Raw genomic sequence first — 20,437 nt, 5'->3', positions numbered from 1 at the left:
AAACTATAAAAGTGGAATCTGATAGTCCAGTTTAGGAAGTACAGAAGCTTCTCTGAGCTGAGATTAGTCCTTAACTGTGTGGAGTTCTTTGATGTTTTATACTGTGAAAACCAAAGTTGAGCGCTTCATTGCTTCATTTTACAGGGGCATGAAAATTAAGCAATGAAAAAGTGTTGAACCTTAAATGAATTAAGTATTTGTAAATTACTTCCTTAGTTGTAATATAGTTAGCAGAGAGAAACTTTCCTATAGTATCTCAATTTGAAAAACCTTTTCTTCAAAATTGGCTTCTGCCTGAGTGTTTACAAACCTCAGAACTGGTGTACATATGTGCAAGTTTTAAAGTATCAAGTATAAGGTTTGGGGAGATTATAACCTTCTTTTTCATTTTTAGCACCTGTAATTTCAAAGATTGCTGATTGTATGGGCTTTGTAGGTAGAAAGTGAGTATTTGTGTCTAATTCTGAACTCTGCCACCAGAGTTTTATAAAAGAGTAAATCCGGTTATTTATGACATTCTCCTAATGTAGAAGTAATCATAAACTAATTCCTTCCAGATTTATACTGCAGTTTTCATAGTTCAAAAGTTAGAGAAGTCTGAAAAGAGGGTTTCTCACAGCAGATGAGAAATAAACAGTAGTTCTGATATTGCAACAATTTTTTCCCCAGCTTTTGAGGAGTCTATAGAATTACTCGTTATAGCCACATCTGATAGCACAAACTGATAATTGCTTCACCTCCACTATTGCATTCTAGATTCACTTTTCATAGTTGTTCAGATAAAATTCTCCAATTCATATGTCTTCCTAAATCTTATTATTTTATTTTATTGTATTCTATCTCTTTTAAAGGAAAAATACACAGATTCACCTATATTAAAGGCAATTCACACAGTCACATTACTCTTAAGGTTCCACAGTCTCCAGTTTATGGAGCCCAGTTTATGAAGGTTGCCAACAGGTTGGTTTCTGCATCTTCCACTGTTCTTGTGATAATATGCCCATATTTGTTTAGATTATAAACTTCTGAAATTAATTTTTCTACATACTCATTAAAAACTTAGCAGACATTCACCGTGTATTTCCCTATGTGCTGGACATGCGCCATCACAAATTTTAAAGGATGGGCATTACTTGCCATGCAGTTGTTCCTGTAAGAACAGAGAACATGTGCTGGACATGCGCCATCACAAATTTTAAAGGATGGGCATTACTTGCCATGCAGTTGTTCCTGTAAGAACAGAGAACATAAAATACAGGGGTTTTTCTGTCACAAGGTCTCTCCCAGTTCATATCAACGCAATCAAAAGCAGAAGGCTCTTGATGAAGAAAGTTGCAGAGCGTTGGAACAGCTCCTGTAGTTGAGGTAGAAGCTAAATGAAATAAGCCAAAGGGGCTTAGCAGTTCATGTGCTCGTAGCTGGGCGGTGGCAGGAGACAATCCCGGCAGGAGCATGGAGAGGCAAAGCCGAAGGAAGGAATAGCTTGGGGGGCAGAGTGGGGATGAATATGGAAACCAGCAGCAAGGCACGAAACTAAGGTGTAGGGGCTAGTAGGCATGTAAATGGTCTCTGTAAATCTGAAAAATAATTAAAGAATCTTGGAAACTCATTAGCACACTGTGAGCCGTTCTACTTGAATAATAACTTGTATATATTTGAGAACAATCACCGCTGTGACAGCATGCTACTCCGTACTGCTACGGGGTAACTGGCATATGAACAACTGCTCACAGTGAAATTAAAAAGGCAATAAAACATTTTAAAGTGGGACAATAAAATATTTCAGTCCTAGATTTGATCAACTGATTTTGTAGGCAGACTTTTGAAAATTTATTCATCTCTTCTCATGGTATCATTATAAGTCGTATGTAACAGTCAGCTTTAATACCACAGATACATTTGTGCCTTAGATGTTTAGATTTAAGTCTAAATTTCCTGCTTCTTTTGTGATAGTAGTTTTGGGATGTAAAACAATTTTTGTGTGAGTTTATTATACTGAAGTATTCTCCGTTTTCACTTTCAGTTACATTTTTTGACTGGCAAAATATCCTACCACTTAATGCCAGGACTTGTATCTTCCATGCTTAGCCAGTATGGATGTGTGATGTATATATTACACTTGTAGAAAGAAATATGTACACGTGCACTTGTTGTTATTAAAAATATCAGTAATATCATCGTAAAAGTGTGTTCATGCATAGGGGTTTTTTTTTCTGTGAAACATGGCTTCAATTACTGGAATTAATGTATATATTCTATGAATAATTTTTTTTCTGTTCATTGAGTTTGACAGGTTTGGTTCTTTAAACAAAGTGTCAATTCAATAAAAGTAACAGTGATTATAAAATGTCTCATCTTTAAAAAAATTAGTGTTTTAATGTAACATACTTAAATTTAATTACATCTGTCAAAATTACATACTTTTTCACAAGCTTAATAGACATAATCTTATTGTCGTTATTCATTATTAACTTCATTGTCTAAGCACTTCAAGTTCTTTATCAAAAGGAGCAAGTACCAGGAGTAAGTACTATACAGAAATAAAAAAGTATTGACTACGTCTCAAAGAGATTACAAGTTGAATATAAAATGAGACAAAAATGATTACAAGGCAGTTAAAATAGAAAGAGGACAGTATGGGCCAGTAATTGCAGCACAAGAGAAGATCAGCAATTTCCAAGCTTATTTGTTTTTGTAGGTATAATGGCTATTTTTTTATTAAGCGTTGTTCTTCCTTGATGCAGTTTGTCTTTGGAGGATCCTTAATTCTTCCTAAGAGTTTGTCACTGGTTCCATTTGGGTCAAGATGCCAGTAGGCTTTTTATTCTAATTTTATTTTATTGCAGCTCAGAAAATGAAGAGTTTCACAGAGTGGAATGCAAAATAATGTAGCCTGGTTTTTAAGGTTTGATTACCAATGTAAATATTCTGTCTTCGGGTGCCAAAATTCTTAAACAGAAACTGTTCTAATGCCACGGTGGGGCAAGAAGGTTATTTAAAATGTTGCGTAACAGCAATTAATTACCTTTAGCAGTTACTGACCAGCACTGGAACTCTAGCTGGGTGAATGCATTTTTGGGAGCAGCGTGAGAGGAATCTGTCACCCCTTCTCTTCTTGTAGACTTTGCACAAGGGCATGGCAAGGTTGCAGTCCCTTCTTTTTGGAAAGGGAAGGGACAGATCTCTTTCTAGCTCGGAAGTGATTAGCCAGCTTCAGCTTAAAGAGGAGCCGAATGCCAAAGAAAATCTAACCTTGGTGGACATGATAGAGTCCAGATATTTTTGTAGTGTTTATTTGTTAGAAGAAGTCAGCGTTTCTCCTTTTTTAAGGACGCTTTTTCTTGGCACGTGGATTTTACCAGCTGACAATGAGACTTTTTTTTTTTTTTTTTCATTGTTCAATTTAGTTAATTTGCTTTTACTTTTGGAAATATTTGTGTTTCAATAAGAGCTGGGTGAGACTGGGTTTCCCTTCTTCCGTACAGCTTCTTCAGTAAGCACGTTTTGTAGTTAAATCCTAGATGGCATGTTTTTCACCCCTGAAATCAAATGAATGTTTTTTATGCTTAAGTAGAGGTACTCAGAAAATATAAGGGAAACAGAGTTCACACAGGTGAAAAGTAGACATTTTTGTCACAGATATGACTTACAGCATATGAATTTATATTCTTGGATCAAAATTAGTACAAAATTGAGGAGAGAGAAAGAGATGTACATTTTAAGTCTGTGCATGCTTCTGCAATGTCTGCATAATCATGTTCCCTCTTACGGAGACATATGGCTCTTCTTCCCTTAAGTTCATGCGACACTTTATCTGCCTTTTTTGTCGTTTTTATTTGTGTTCAAGTATCCCATAATTTTTATTTTCCACTGCTGATCTGTTGCAAGCATCCCCTTTTTTCTCTTTTACTACCCACCTGTATTTCTTTCTCCTATTTTCTGCAGCTTTCTGATAGGCCTGTGCATTCCTTCTCTTTTCTACCTTCTCTTTCTTATGCCATTTCTCATCTCCTTGTTGTTTGGTCAAGCACTGTTTGGGATTAGCATTCAGTGTAAGAGAATTCATGATTTATGTATAAAATGAAACCTCAGAGGAGAGCTAGAGGTGGCAGTAGAAGGCCTGTTAGAAAAGGAGGGAATTGCCCATCTCTGGTAGGAGGCAGCTGTGGTAGGAAAAGCAATCACAAAAGCAAATTTCAGGTGCAGATTTTCCTCAGAAATGACTTACGGTGATGATTTTGCATTCCATGTTTTTTGTCCTTCATAATTATAAGTTGTTGACTATACCCCCATAATGCATTTTATTACGTAAGTAAGAAGAGCAGGGTCTCGAAAATCAAAGTATCGCTTCGAATTAATACGATTCTGTTGCTGGCACAAAGTAAAGCATTTTGTACTCATACATGATACAGAGCGTATGTTGCTGTATATGAAAATTGGCATATATATTTTGAGATACATCGTAAGCTCTAAGGAACTTGAGTCACTGAAATAACTATTTGGGACTCAGCTGGAAGCAGTCAGCTGAGTAGTACTGTTCAGGCAAGGGTTTATGAAAGGGGTAAAGGCACTTCTTGCCCCCTCCCGTATGCCACAGCAGCTGTCCAGTGCCCTGTCCGTGATGATGGAGTCTGAGTCCTATGGCAGTTGGGCACTTACCCCTTTTCTGATTGAACTGCACTTCAGATATACTTGCTGAGATTTTTTCAACCAAGAGAGAAGTAATATCCATGGGTTACAAGGCATTATCTAAGGATTTGATGCTCTAACAATGAGGGGAAAAAAAGCATGTGTAGTAAGCATTGGTCTAGTAAATACTTAGAGACTGCTAGAGGTGTATCCATTGGATTATTGGTCTGCAGGCAGGCTGTTTTATTAGTTATTTTTGGTGAGTGTTTTGAGATATGGATTGGGCTTCAGCTTACTTAACCCAATTTCGGAAGCTTTCATAGAGGCCATAGGGTGACATTATTATGAGAAACCTTAAAAGAAAAAAAAAAATCTGTTGAATACATAGGTCATTCTAGAAAGTAATTAATACTAAGTGAGTGCAATTCTCATGGTTCTGTGTTAAAATATGACTATTTAAATTCTCCATGAAATTGCTTGTCTAGATCTGACCCTTATGTTGGTGTAATGTAATTTTTGTGTTTAACAGAATACATTACTTTCTTACTAATGGATTGTCAAGTAGACATCTTGTTTAAATGATTTCAAATAGGTGGTGCAGGGGAAGCAGAGGTACTTATCAGTTATGACTAGCCTGGCTTCACTTTGATTTTTTTAGAAAGCGGTCCATTTCCACAGTACCTGCCAAAGAAAGGAGAGCAATTAGTCTTGCTTTCCTGCTTAAAACCATGATTCACACCATAATGTATGCTGTGAGGTTAGTAATTAGTATTGCAAAGTATAACTAATGTAAGTCATTTATGAAGAGGTAGATCAGTAATGCAGCCAAGGTTCTCTTGAAGTTAAAGGAAGGACTGAAGAAAGAAAGTGGATGTTTCTTCTACTACATACATTTATGCTAAATCAATACCTGTCACCACCTGAAATTTTGGAAAGCTTGTAACACTGATATCCTCAAAGGGCAAAGAATAAAGAGCATGAGAGACTATTTTACTGTTCCGTCAGAAAATAAGATGTAAAAATTCTCTCACAGCTTTTTGTTCAATTTTTTCGGTCATTCGTAGTTGATGTGAACTGTAGATTTTTATAACCTGTTACATGTCAACAGTTCTGATGCTCCATTGTTTATAATATACTAAAAGTTAAAGAAAAATAATATTCAGCTATGATAGAACTATTCCTTAAACAATAAAGTAAATCAGAATTATCTGCCATTGAATGCCTGTTTCCAGAAACTTCTCTCAGTCTTTACGGATGTATCAAGTGCAAGAAAATACATTGAGTTCTGTGGTCAGCTTAGAAGAATTTTTATAAGACCTTTTTATATTATGTAATCATCATTAATTCTTATTTCATAAGAATTTGTATATTTTTATGGTATGCTTAGAATTTTTATAAGAAATATTTGTATCCAGTGATACTATACTTATTTTCTTTGTGTTTTACTTTACATAGGTTTGTACTTACATTTATTAATTTGTACTATTTTATTTAACGGTCCATTCATTGCTTCATTGATTAATTATTTTTTTAATAACTTTCTCTAAGTCTCATGGTCACAACAGAATACATATAGCTTTTACAGATATAAATAGTGCAAGCTTCTGAAACCATGTTGATCAAGTTTGTGTTGAACATTACTTAATGAAAAGTTGGCTTTAATGCAGAAGCCACTTAAACTTACAAAGTTACTCAGAAATAAGAAATAGTGGCAGGACAAACTACAACCCTAATCTGTGAGTGTTTAAACCACTGAGAGTTTCAACTTTTGAGCAATATGTGGTAATAATGGAAAATCCAGTTTTTAGAAACAGGTCATACTTCTTTTAAAGAACATAAAAAAGGGAGTATAATATTTGTTACATTGTGTTTGATATTGTGGTTTTGTTTTTAAGGTAATTGGAAGATTTAAGCTTTTAAACCCTTTTAAAGAACATAAAAAAGGGAGTATAATATTTGTTACATTGTGTTTGATATTGTGGTTTTGTTTTTAAGGTAATTGGAAGATTTAAGCTTTTAAACCTGGTGCTTATGGAATTGGCTTTAAAAAAAAAAATCAAAGAAAAATGTACTTGAGTCAATGAACAGTTTTGTGAAATGCAGTGGTCCAACTGTAATATTTAACATTTTATGCCACATATTTAACTTAGGTTCCCTATTAATGAGACAATTCAGACAGTATGTGTTACTCTTCTGGATCTTCTTTTGTTCACGACTGTAAAGTTTCATCTGCATTCTGATGTATGCATAATCCATTGAAGCTAGGATAACGTGTATCGCAACCCACAAACATACACAGAAACAAAAGTAAGCATTTACTCACACATCTGTACTCAGGATAGGGTCTTTACTTGTAATTCCTGGATGGCCAAAAAGAGGATGACCGCTAGACGTATTTTCCATTGTTCGGGAATAATAAAGACTATGAAATCCTATGTAAGTCCTCTTCATGTGCACTAAGTCTTTTACATGCCCGTTCATTCTAGTTTTAATCTTAACTGTGATCAGAATAAGATAAAACAGACAAAGAAAAAAGCACATTTGTTTTATTTAGAAAGACTGGAGTGGTATCTTTGACATCCTGATTTTGTTGTCAAAAGTAGCAGTAAGGGTCATAATTTATACGATGAAATACTTTTCCAGAACTCAAGCAAAAATAAAATAAATAGGTTTATGGATAGCTTCAGGGTTTCACTCAGACTAGCAGTTTCTCTTTCTGCTGTTCTTCCTGCTTCTTCTGTCAGCCCGGTTTGTATTTCTCATTAGAAACTGCCCTTTAAAATCAGTGGGGAATTTCCTGCAGTTTTGCAGATGTACCTAAATTTCCTGCTTGTCTTTTAATTTTTTGTACTGTAGCACAATCATGACTTAGAAGTTAAAGGAAACCTTTCAACAGCAAATGTTTCTAATCTACCTGAAATAAAAAGTGAAGAGTTTAATATACCTAAGTCTCTGTATATAAAGATACCACAATGGATTGTGCCCAAATGTATTCAGAATCCCATGGTAAATATAATAGCACAGTAAAGCAACTGAACGACCTAAGTTCAATCAAGTAACTAACTGGGGAGTGTGGCAACAGAGAGGTCTGAGAGAGCCAAGTTTTTCACAGATCTGCTGAAATATTGGATAGAGATTCAACCCAAAAGGTGTTTCCTTTACAGAGCATGCATATACACAGATTTTGATGAACTAATAATTCTGAAATAATTCAGAGTTGTAATTTCCTTTTTCTAAATGACATGAACATGTAAATTCTATGCTTCCTTAATTAATTAGAGTAACCTGGTAGTAAGCATATGATATGATAATTAGTCTTCCCAATTAATAAGTGTGCTAAAGCATTTTAAAGATCATTCCCTTTTAAAAATTAAAATTAGAGACACATGCCTTTTCTGGAACAGTATCAAGTTGAATTCATCATTATCAGAGATGTATGCAGACCTTAAGAAATCTCTCAAGAAGGTTCAAGGAAAATCACCCACGTTAAGCAAAAGAATGTAAAAAAACCAGGTAATGGTGGATTTGAGTGCTTAGGCTCAGCTGTGACTAGGTGCAGGGTTTGTTTCACTGTTTGCAGTACTAGAGATTCCCCCCCACACACACACTCCATACTACATCTAGGGTGAAGCTGGGTACTTTTGTCTAGTCTACAGTTTATTTCACCCACCAAGGAAATAATATAGTTTGCTCCAGAGCAGAGTGGGGATAAAATTAACAGGCAAGTAGTTGATCTAATTAGGTGATAATACATATAGGTCTTCCAGTGGACAGACAAAACCTGCTCTAGCCTTTGGGTGTTTTCCCAAATCTAGCGGTCTAGGAGGTTTTTCTTGCAATCTATTCTGATAAATCCAGTGGTGAGAAAATAAGGAAAAGGAGGAAAGAGGGAAAAGAATCAATATAGTGGAAATATCTGTACTTATAGTTTCTGTATTCTTATTTTGTTGTACTTGGTTTGTTACTTTAGCGGCAAAACTAGAATTAATGGTACTTCAAGAGTTCTTCTCTTCCTCGCTCAGAGGAACAGGGTAACAACAGTCGCCATGGGGAGTCATTCACTTCTAGTTTGTAGACCCCTTTTTCACAATGTGATTCTACAAATAAGGGAAATCATAAGAGCTTTTCTTAGGGGTACTATACCGTGTAAGGCACCATGCCAAAGTTGCCTATGTAACAAGTGCCAAATTTAAGATTTCTTTACACTTTGACTAATTTCTTAGAAAAGTTATGAAGCTCTTTAAAAAGAATATCTTACTGTTATTTCAGTATGATGGCTATGGCATAGGTAAACATACAAGAAGCGAAAATGATTTCGGGTCTATCCTACACTGGAGTTCACTATCAGCAAAGCTATTGTATACAAAATTGAATTTGCTAAGTTGTCGTTCCGCATACTCGGTATCGCCCATCAGTTGTCAGTGAACCATGAAACGTTCCAACTGGAATGTGAGATTTGCCAACTCTATTTAAGCACATTCCAGGTAAAAAGATCAAGCTGTTTTCATCTAAGAAAACAAGGTAAAGGTGTTAAGCATATGCTGGTTAAAAACAGCAGACTCAGCTGCTCTGATCTGCCTTTTCAGCTCTGTCAGTACTTAGAGTGATCCAGCAACAAAAGATTATCATTTACAAATTGACCATTGTGGTCAGATATTCTTCTGTGATATTTATGATTGCAGCTATATATGTTAAAATTAAAAAAAAAAAAAGTGGAGTTCAGTTTATGTTTACCAAGAACAAACAGTTCAAGATTAAAGAATGTACAGTAAGATAAAGAATGCGCCAAAGCTTTTTTGCCCTTTTGTCCTTCCATCCTTTTAAAAGTGATGTTGGCTCATGAATTTGTGATATTGTAACAACACGGTATTATCATCACTTTATTTTTTTTTTTTAATTGTATGGTTGGTTATGCTGGGAATAAGCAATAAGTCCTTTTACTGCTATGTTTACTTTAATGCAAAACTCTTTTTTTTTTTTTTTTTTCCCCCATCTCTCTTGTCAGTATATTTTGCTGAAATAAAATACTATTGATTGCCTTAAAGGACATTAAGCATACTGTATCTGGACATGTATGCTTTCTGTTTTGGATGGTTTCTGATAACTTTTATTCCCCTAAACCAGCAAATGAATATTGGCCTTCTGAAAATAATAGGTTACGTTATATTTATATTGGGTGCTACTTTTAAGTTTAACATGTCGTTGGTTTAGAATCTGGAGGTGGTTTTTGTTAACTGAAGTTCTTTCATTTCCTTAACACTGATTGGGCCAACTAATTCTAAGCAAGCAGAGCTCGTACCCCATTCATCTTTATCGTAACTGGTAATAAAGAACCCTCTAGGCTTGACGTATTGCCATGACGATTATTCTCAAGACATTATACAGCAGTTGTATCTGTCAACCCATGCAGTATGGAATATTTTAACTGGCAGTCTTCCAAGAGTGAACATTAATCTTAGCATCTCTTCTTACAGTTCCTAATCAAGATATTCCAGGAGTGATTGCACTAACATTGTTTGAAGACTACATCTACTGGACAGATGGGAAAACCAAATCACTCAGCCGTGCCCACAAAACCTCTGGATCAGACAGACTGTCACTGATTAACTCGTGGCATACCATAACAGACATCCAGGTGTATCATTCGTATAGGCAACCTGATGGTAATTATTCTGTCCATGCTTTCCATACCCATTAATGTATTTCACTTAGTAGCCAGCTGCTGAGTTAAGGGAAGCTCGTTTATCTGCAGTGATTTATTTTTATTTCTGCTTTGTTTCAAATTGTGGAAGTTTTCAAATTAGCCTTTTTAAACATAAATCTGTGATTAATGTTGTAAGTATATCGGGTATTAAACAAATGTGATATATCATGTTCAGTGGTGAGATGCCAATTTGGGTGCTTAAAAAATTAACCCAGATACTGCCTGGAAGTACAGAACTGTGAAGTTGCATTACAGCACAAGTTACCAGTCATCAAGATGGGAACAGTGTGTTATGAAAACATTTAACCTTATTATGTGAAAAGTAAGAGAGTGTTAATAATACAGAAGAACACTGTTATTTAGAAACTTGTTGGACTGAGGGAAAGTCAGAGAATGTAGGCGTTAAAATTGTGTCTGATCTCCTGATGTCCCTGTATTTGAATTGTAAGTGAATACAATTTGGCACTTGACCTAGATAAGCTAATTTTTTGTCTCATTATAAAAAAACCCACCCTAGTGCTTTTTTCTTCCTCTCATTCTTTCAGTATTGAATCTACATCCATAGTAATAATTAATTTTTGCGTACAACAGAGAATAGCTTAAAGGCAAGAGGAAACGGTTACCTCTCACGGGTTTTTGATTTGAGACATTACATTGTAAAAATGGTATGCGGAATACCATTTTTCTTCCTCCATAAAGCAGATACCCTGAAGTGTACTGAAATAATAGACTCTGATATTCTTTTCCTATTCTGTCCACAGTGTCTAAACATCTGTGTACGCTAAACAATGGTGGTTGCAGTCATTTATGCCTTCTAGCCCCTGACAAGATGTATACTTGTGCTTGTCCCACTAACTTTTACCTTGCTGCAGATAACAAGACATGCTTATCGAACTGCACCGCCAGTCAGGTACGTGCATATGCATGGGGGAAGGGGGACTGGGGATTGTATTTTACTGTGTTTCCACCTACTTTTACATAATGAATGCTGGTGCCCATGAAATGTGGAAGCATCAGTCAAAGGAGCTGAAGACTGGGTAACTCATGGGTGCGTTTAAAGTGTTTCCTCTTCAAGGCTATTAGTTGAAAATAGGCTTGCAAATGCCTTTTTTTCCAGAGAATGCAGAACTTGTTCCCTTTCAAATGTGGATGTTTCTGCCAGTCACTAGAACAAATACAGCTACTAAAGCCATAAAAATTGCTTTGAAAAAACATTTCTATAATATATGAAACATAAAAATACAAAGTGTATATAACAATGATACAAAGCGTATGTAACAATGATCAATGATTTGGGAGTATTCATGCATGAACGGACTTTACGTTAATACAAGAAAACAAGCTCAGTCCAGTTAGCTGGGTAGGTAAACGATAGGGCTACATTAAAAACAATCCGGTTGAAATGGAAATGGTAGAATACGCAGTTAGTTAACAATTGCATCAATTAAAACATTGAATTCTTTACGGGAGGTGGGCTCCCTGGTACTTGAAATAATTGGTACTTTTTTCCTTAAAATATAAGGTAGATTAAGTAGAACATACTGATTTCATATAAGAGAACCACTTTGATAACAGTCTTTGGACTGTTCTACCCAGACAATTAATTGGTTGATTGTAATAGTACATATGGCCTTTAAAATCTTTCTAGTAGTCCAGCTTTTCTAGTAGTCCACTTTTATTATATGTATGCTAATGATCTCTTAGAGCATTTTAATCATTTTGTCTGTACTCATTAAGGAAAGGATTTTACTCCTAATTTTTAGGGAACAGTGGTCATCTTAATAAATGATGTACAGTTTCATTCAAGTAATATTGTTATTTAAGAAACCTTCCCTCTGTCTTCCTCTGTTCTGTTAAGGTAGTGTTTGGTGTGATTTTATGATGTTCATCATATCTTTTCTGTTTAGATTGTCTGCTTGTTACTTTCCATTAAGTGATGAACAAAGAGAAAGTGTAAGACACTTGTAAAATGAGGATTTTCTTACCTATTTTTCCCTATATCTAGCTTCTCAAATTTGTTTGGTTTAAAAAAAAGCACTTTTTTTCTTTTTAAAAATTTTCTTTAAATAGCACCAGGAGCTTATTCCACAGTGAATTTATATGCTAACAGTTGACTGAATGGCTCTATTCCTTTCTAAATAATTCACTGGTAGTCTGAATTGAAGGATAGCATCACATCTTGGATCCTCCAGGAGCAATATTTTATCACTTGTAGATTCCATAAGAGGGAGAGCAGGGTTAAATAGAAGAAGCTGCTTCAGACAGGCAGTTACAAGTTGACATTGGTGATTAGTCATTTTCTTGCAATTTTGAAATCTGTTTACTGTTTGATAATTTGTCAATCTGATGGTATCAGATGCGGAGATTAGTGACAAAAATATACTTTGCTATTTCAGATTTTCAGATGATGCTGTAAAATCTTAGCTGTTCCTACGATGTAATCACTCTTGACAGCACATCCACTGTTAGCTATTTCTGATGAAGAGGAGTTGAATGGCTGATATGCTGGTCTTGCACATCTGCAGACTTTCAGCTGTATTTTGATGGCTAATCTTGACACGAGAAATTGTCTAGTACAAAACGTATCGGACTCTAGAACACCAAAACTCAGGCCATTCCAGGCACACCCATATCATTCTGACCCCTGATTTTGCAAAGTGTCTGCTTCCCCAGTTGAGAAGGGAATGCAAGTGTTTTCATGAAGAGCATAATAGTATCTAACAGGTAGTACCCATCTCCTGGAATTAAATTCATAATGTCATTTTAACAACCTGAAGTCCCTTGGGGTGAGCAGAACGAGGCTGGTACCTTAAAACAATGAAACAGCAGGAGGGCTATGCTAGCAAGTAGAAAATACTAAGAATGAGAATCGTCTTAGTTTCTGTTTGTCTCCTACATATGGAGGCCTTCTGTTGAGCTACTCTGATATGCGTACCTTTGCAGAAGAGTTCAACGGTTTGGAATAGCTGCCTTTCAAACCCAACCTGTTATACAGCATGTCCCTCAACATGGTACAAGAAAGATGTAGCTCCAAGTATAGGTCCTACTACATAAATGGCCATGAAACCCTAAATTTTCTTGGCAGAAAAGATAAAACTGAGCTAATGCACCAAATTTAATATACCTTTTAAATACAGTTTTATTGAACGATCAATGATTTTAAAAACGTGAAGAAATGAAAAAATTTTGCCTAGTGACAGAAAATAAGATGTCTTGCACTTGGAAACCTGTCAGTTTTCTTCCTTTCTGTGCTCATAGAGACACCAGGTAGGAAACACAATATTTCTTAAAAGTTGCTCATAATCTATCCATATTTTTCTCTCTAGCATTAGCCACATAAAGAACTCTGGTTTTAGGTTAAGCCCTAGAAGATTGCTTCAAGTACCTTCTACTCTTTGTTTTGTTTCCATTTCTCTTTCAGTCAGACCAAAGGTACAGTGTTGCCTGAGCTCAGAGTAAAGGCACTGCCAAGACCTTACAAAGGGTTTTTTCTTTTTTGTACAAATATTTTAGCCTTTTGAAAGATTGGAAGGCCTAGCTTCTGGTTTTCTCATTTAATTCAAACGATATAAGGAATACTGTATGCAATTACAACACCACACGTTAAGGCCCTTTTCTGTAACTGTGGGTGTTTTGGTTTGTCTGGAAAAATGATAACAAATCTGCTTCAACAGCCTACAAAGACCATTTAAGAATTGAAGTGGTTCTTTTGAATAAGATCTTAAAGAATCAAATCATAGAATGCAGCAAAATGCAGTGAAGTGGTTTATATCGGGGCACTATAAGTCAACAATGTCACTGAAACGACAATGATTTGTATCAGTGGAAGTCTCAGTGCAAAACGTCTCCAAAACAAGAGTATTTAAAAAATAACTTTTATAAAATTAACAGCCAGAGTTGACTAATGGAACAATAACATAAGCAGTGAATCTAATTTTTCATAAACTGTACTATTTCTGTTTAAAAATAAATAAATATTCATATCAAAGGTTTTCTTCCTTCTTTCCTTCCTTTTACAGTTCCGTTGCAAAACTGACAAATGTATTCCGTTTTGGTGGAAATGTGACACTGTCGATGACTGTGGAGATGGCTCTGACGAGCCTGAGGAATGCCGTAAGTGCATTCTGAATTTGGAACCCAGTTTTGTCAGTAGGGTGCAAATCAAATATAATGCTTTATGGGTGTTGGGAAGAGGAATTCTTTGAACACTTCTGTTTGCAGCGCTGTTTTCTTTTCCTTGGTCTCTGTCAGTTCTACAAAGGGTGCAGGCTCTTTGTTTGTCAGCCTGTAAAAGACGTTCATTAACTCATGTCTACTAAGGGTCTTTTAAGGTCTTTGGAAAATCATAGGAACGTATTTTTCATGTTTTAAACTGTTACTTGATCCCACTTATGTTTTTGCTAAAGATTTTTTATTTTAAAGCTATGTTCTAAGGTTGCTGATTTTTATATATAAATACAAAATTCTGCCAGGTTTATTTGGTTTATTTTTGCATATAATAGAAATATGGATTTCTAATCTCATTTGCTTATTTTTCATTGCAGTTATACAAGTTTAGCTACACATTATTATTTAGTGCAATTTTCTGAATAACAGCAACATTCTCCATATGATTCCTACTAAGATTCTGTGTATTTTTTCCCAATATGTTTTATATAAATATTTTCATTTTATAATATTTTCAAATGAATGTTTGGAGAGCTAAATCTCACCCCTCCAGTATGAACAATTTTATACAATGAATGTTTTTCATGCATCCTTTGTAACTCTGAGACGCTCTCCTGAAGGTGGTGCAGATACAGCATATTTCTCGATAGCTTCCCATAGTCCAAATAGTAGGTTACTGTAGTATTCCCCGCCTTGTATTCTAGACATCTGGAAGTCAATTATGATGATGTTTTCAGCATCCCAAAGGATGGTTGTTGTGATGGTAGCTGACTGTAAGTTTACTTGTTAGAAAAGTACCTTCCCAGGGTACTGGATGCATAAAGAGTAATAACTGTTGATGGTGCTATTTTTCAGTCCCAGTCATTGACTACTTTAATACTATTATATTGATCTGCATAAATGGAAAGATTCTTGCCTTCTTCCCTTAAGCTTATATACACAAAATGCTCTGCTATCTGTTCTACGATCTTCCAGTTAAGTAACAGTTAATTCTGGTTTTTTTATATTGAAATCTCTCTTCCGTTTTTTTACAATTTTATAATTAGTTCTCTTTTTCTGCTGCAGAGGCCTTTGAAGCAAGCTTTAAAATATGTAATCATTCTACATAAGATTACATGTTAAGCTACACTATGTTTATATAAAATATTACTATAGAGGTGCATAATTGCTCATTCACTCGAACGGCAGTGGCTGTGGGAAGGAACAATGTTAAACCTTTCATGGGAAATAGAGTGGGATAGTGAGTTTCTTAAATGCAGACTTGGAACCCAGGTGTTTAGATCCTGAAGTGCAAGTCTCTGTTGAGCTAATAGTAAGCATCAACCTGTAGAGTGTTGCACTCTGTATTATTAGTAAGGTATAACTATAGTTATGCAAATTTAATATCTCAGACTTTGAAATTAATTTTGCAATAGTACATGTACATTTTAGTTACCAATATCTACCCAGATTGAGATTGTGTAGGTAAATACAAAGGTTTATAAGCTCTTTTGATTAGTCCATGGAGGAAGAACAAAACTATTGATACTTCAACCATTCCTCTGATAGTATTCATAAGCAGTTTTCTTTTTTCTCAGCTGAATTCAGATGTCAGCCAGGACGTTTTCAATGCGGAACTGGACTTTGTGCTCTTCCAGCCTTTATCTGTGATGGAGAGAACGATTGTGGGGACAATTCTGATGAACTGAACTGTGGTAGGTGATCATATACATTGTAGACTTCAGAAACATGCTAAATTGATTTAAATGTCATGCTTTGAACTCTGTCAAGAAAGTATATTTTTATTCTTTTGCCTTTTAATTTTAAAATCTTTAAATTCTTAACTTTTAATCTTTTTTAACTTGATATTTTTATTCTTTTAACTTACAGACACACATGTGTGTCTGTCAGGTCAGTTCAAGTGCACACAGAATCAGAAGTGTATTCCAATAAATCTGAGATGCAATGGACAGGATGACTGTGGTGATGAAGAAGATGAAAGAGACTGTCGTAAGTTATGTTTAGAGAATTTTGCTCTGACAACTGTAGCTGGTTTTAAAGAAGGACCTGAAGTAAAATATGTAAAATACTGTAAATGTCCTCTCTGTAAAATAATTTGAGGAACATGCAAAACAGTTAACTCACAGGATTGATTGATGTCCAGTGCTTCATATACAACAGAAGGAAACTAAAATGTCATTTATTCACTTCATTTTTTAAAGTCATTGCAAAGACGAGGGGTGTGTAAACAATTAATTTCAAGCATTTAATTGGGTTTCCGACTTAGGCTGAAACATCCATTTTACTCTTAACCACCTCACAAATGACTCATCTTCTTGAGGCTTTCATCTGCCATGCCTTGCAGCAATGCATTTCAATGGAAAAAGATATTTTTCTGCATCTTTATTGGAAAAAATGTAGATCCATAACTCCTTCTACATCCTTTTTCTTTGATGGAGTTTTCTACCTTTTCTGTTCCCTTTCCTCTGGGGACTTCTTCATTAATTTGTCTATGTAACTTGATTTCCATTTACTCAGCTTTTAATACATCTTACTTTTCATAAATTCATTTTCACTTCATATTTCTTAGATATAAGTAGAGAAAATATTTTCAGATTTAGAATGGAAATGTATTGAATAGCTTGTGTCTTTGATCATTTTGTAATTAAAAAGATGGTGCTGTCTTAAAATACATCTCTGTCTTTCACTCAATTCATTATTCAGCTCTACTGCTGATCTGAGGTGCTTATTCCTATTCGCTGGATTAGCTTTCTCAAGGTTTGCATATGCTGTATTTCTGCAAAGAACGTGACCTTCTCAAAGGGAAGGGTTGCTAAGGGTACAAAGGCCTTGTTGATGGTCATGTTTAATGGCCATCTTCCAAACAGCTCAGCAGAGCTGTAGCCTCTGACAGACGGTATTATACGTTGGTTTGCATGTTATTTTTCTTTAAAAACTGATTAAGTGGGATCAGGTAAGATAGGGGAGATTGCTTTTTTCATTGTAAAGGACTGCACGTGGTATATAGAAGGTTCCCAAAACCTTGAGGTGTAGCTGTCAGAAGTTAAATCAGAGCAGCGAAGTCTGCAGCACAGCAGTGCTCAGGGACTGTGGGAGGGATAGGGTCAGGATCAGCAATGATGGAGTTGAAAAATTCGTAGGGATTAGTGGGGAAAGGACAGTCTGCTGTGACATAAAGCAAGCTTTAGACTTGTCTGAAACTCAGCCATCAACCCACCTGCAAAGACACAGTGGGGAGTGGGGGAGGTTAATTACATACATTTTTTATTTCTGCTCTGTCTTACCTAGATTTTATTAGCTTCTCTCTTAAGAAAGTTAAGTATGCTAGTTTATATTTTAATAAAACCTCACTTGTGGCTTCTGAAAACACTTTAGTTCCCTCTGGGGAGATTATGAAAAGGGGAGGTTTTAAGTAGGTCTAACACAAAGTTCATGTTGACTTGGGTCCTGTCACAAGACAGATAACACATGAGATTATCTATTTCATTCTAATTTCACTGGACTAGGATTCATAAGATACAGACCTTTTTTCAGCTCTACCACTGTTTCATTTTATATATTGAGCAACCTTGAAAAAGTCACATTTCGTACTTAAGGCTTCCCATTTGTAAAATGGAGGTAATTATGCTGGTTTTCCTTGTAAAGCACTTTGAAATCCCCTGGTAAGGTGTCCGAGCTGAGAATCAGTATTATTTTTTATAAGTATAGTTAGCAGCATAGCCAAGTCTATCTAAATGCTTTTTAATTCCAGCATAGTATATTTATGTTTTGGAAATGTGACACTGAAAGAAATAATAGACCAACTTTTAACAAACCTAAATTTTTTCATCTTGCCAAACCCAGGAAACAAGAATGGTAGTATCAAGGAGCAAATTGCTTTTCAACAGGGATAGGAAAGTTTGTAAAAAACCTTATGGAGTTCGCTAGGTAAAAGTGGGACAAGCATTCATGTGGGAAAATATTATCAGAGAATAGATCATACTGTTTTCCACCTATTGTCAATTCAGTTTAGAACAATTTGGAAGTTCTTGTACATATACTTATCTCTAAAGAAATCCTTATGCATCTGATCACAAATAGCTTGCTCACAGTCCAGTCCAGATATATGTCCTTTAATCATCTTGCCTCTGTATTCTAAGAGTTTAATAAATACTAAGACCCAGCATATATGCTTATGAGGGGGTCAATCTAGAATCATGTGAGTGCACTGAGGATGTTTTTTGTTGTCAAGTGGCTGTTCTAAAGTTAAAGCAGTTAAGCTTTAACTTAAAGAATAGGGTGAAGATTAGCTGCATCTTTGCATATTTATCTTGCTGTAGGATTCATTCAAAAAATTGTTTTGGTAAATTGATAAAATGAGATAATGGTCAAACTTTTACCCATGGCCTCTTTTAACAGAGAGCACAGAATTTCACCAAAATTGTACATAATTTTGATTACCTTTTCAGTCAAAGCATTGAGAGGTGCCTTAGTCCTTCAGACTGACTTTCAGAATTGATGACTAGTGTTTTAGGAAGTTAGAGGAAAAAAAAAGTGGTTTGATTGTATCAATGTTAAGTTTATTTGTTGTTAAAAGAATATCATGATAGACACTCTCCTTACTAGATTTGTTTGACCTTACTGTTATATATAAAGAATATGTAAAAAGAAGACAAAGTTATAAACAATAAAAAACTGAATGCTGTTTTCTTATAGAAGTTACATAAGTGATGCTATGGGTATCCAATTTCTGAATTTTGAATCCTTAATTTTTTTCTTCTTTAAAACAAGTATTTTTAATACTAGCAGAAATTTCTAGTCGTAATTTGGAATCCTTTTATTTAAAGCTGAAAACAGTTGTTCTCCAGACCACTTCCAATGTAAAACAACAAAACACTGCATTTCTAAACTGTGGGTATGTGATGAAGATCCAGATTGTGCTGATGGATCAGATGAAGCTAACTGTGGTGAGTATGCAGCTGGTTTTGAATATATTACTGTAGCTTGACATTTTTGAAAAAAGTAGTAAAAGGAAATAACCGTCCCACTTAATATGTTCTCTTTCAGTGTATGGTAATACCTATCTGATATGATAGCTGTATCTGGCTCATACAGTTCTTGTTGAATGGTAATCTTTATATGAGTACTCTATAAACTTCATATTATACTACTACTTTATAGGCAGGAGCTGTAAATGAGTATCTCATTTGGAATACAGTGACATTCTTGATTTTTTTCACATTATTATCCAGTTTCTGTCAATTTATTCTGCATTCTTTGTTGCTGCTGGAGTTCATAAAAAGTGAAAAATGTAATAATTTGCAAATCGTGTTAGTTAAGATTGGCTGTGCAGAAGTGTCCAGAGCAGATTCCATCTTGACATGACCAACTTTTGCTTCTCTCTGTGAGCTCCAGGGAGTTATGTGCCCTAACACACCACTCCACAAACTTTGCATCCCCATGGGACTTCTCCAAGAACCACTGATACTTACAAAACTTCTGTACTTAAATTTGATAGTTTAAGGAGGCAGATCCTCTACAGAGAAGAGGAGGAGGTGCTTGGAGCTCTGCCTGGGGATGGATGAGGAGCTGACTGAGAGCCTATGGGTCAGGATTAAAGGGAGGGCAGGGACAGGTGATGTTATAGTGGGGGTCTGCTAGAGGCCACCCGACCAGAAAGACCGAGCAGATGAGGCCCTCTATAGACAGGTAGGAGCAGCCTCATGTTGACAAGCCCTGGTCCTCATGGGGGACTTCAGCCACCCTGATATCTGTTGGAGGGACAACACAGCAGGGCATAAGCAATCCAGGAAGGTCCTGGAATGCATTGATGACAACTTCCTTCTCCAAGTGATAGAGGAGCCAACGAGGAGAGATGCTGTGCTGGACCTTGTTCTCATCAACAAGGAGGGGCTGGTGGGGAATGTGAAGCTCAAGGGCAGCCTTGGCTGCACTGAC

The 20,437-nt window shown here is 35.7% G+C and overlaps 1 protein-coding gene across 1 annotated transcript in view; it reads left to right on the top strand.

Moving 5' to 3' along the window:
* The window catches only part of LRP1B (LDL receptor related protein 1B), a 591,173-nt gene that overhangs the window by 481,996 nt on the left and 88,740 nt on the right, over positions 1–20,437 (top strand). Inside the window, exons 61-66 of the mRNA XM_049799136.1 lie at positions 10,104–10,292; positions 11,095–11,243; positions 14,353–14,446; positions 16,078–16,194; positions 16,370–16,489; positions 19,327–19,446. Of these exons, the coding sequence (XP_049655093.1) occupies positions 10,104–10,292; positions 11,095–11,243; positions 14,353–14,446; positions 16,078–16,194; positions 16,370–16,489; positions 19,327–19,446 (789 nt within the window). The remainder of the gene's footprint in view (positions 1–10,103; positions 10,293–11,094; positions 11,244–14,352; positions 14,447–16,077; positions 16,195–16,369; positions 16,490–19,326; positions 19,447–20,437) is intronic.

This window comes from Accipiter gentilis, chromosome 1, assembly GCF_929443795.1.
Source record: "Accipiter gentilis chromosome 1, bAccGen1.1, whole genome shotgun sequence".
Lineage (NCBI taxonomy): Eukaryota > Metazoa > Chordata > Aves > Accipitriformes > Accipitridae > Astur > Astur gentilis.
Note: the sequence above shows the minus strand (reverse complement) of the source record. Positions and strands in the feature narration are given on the sequence as shown.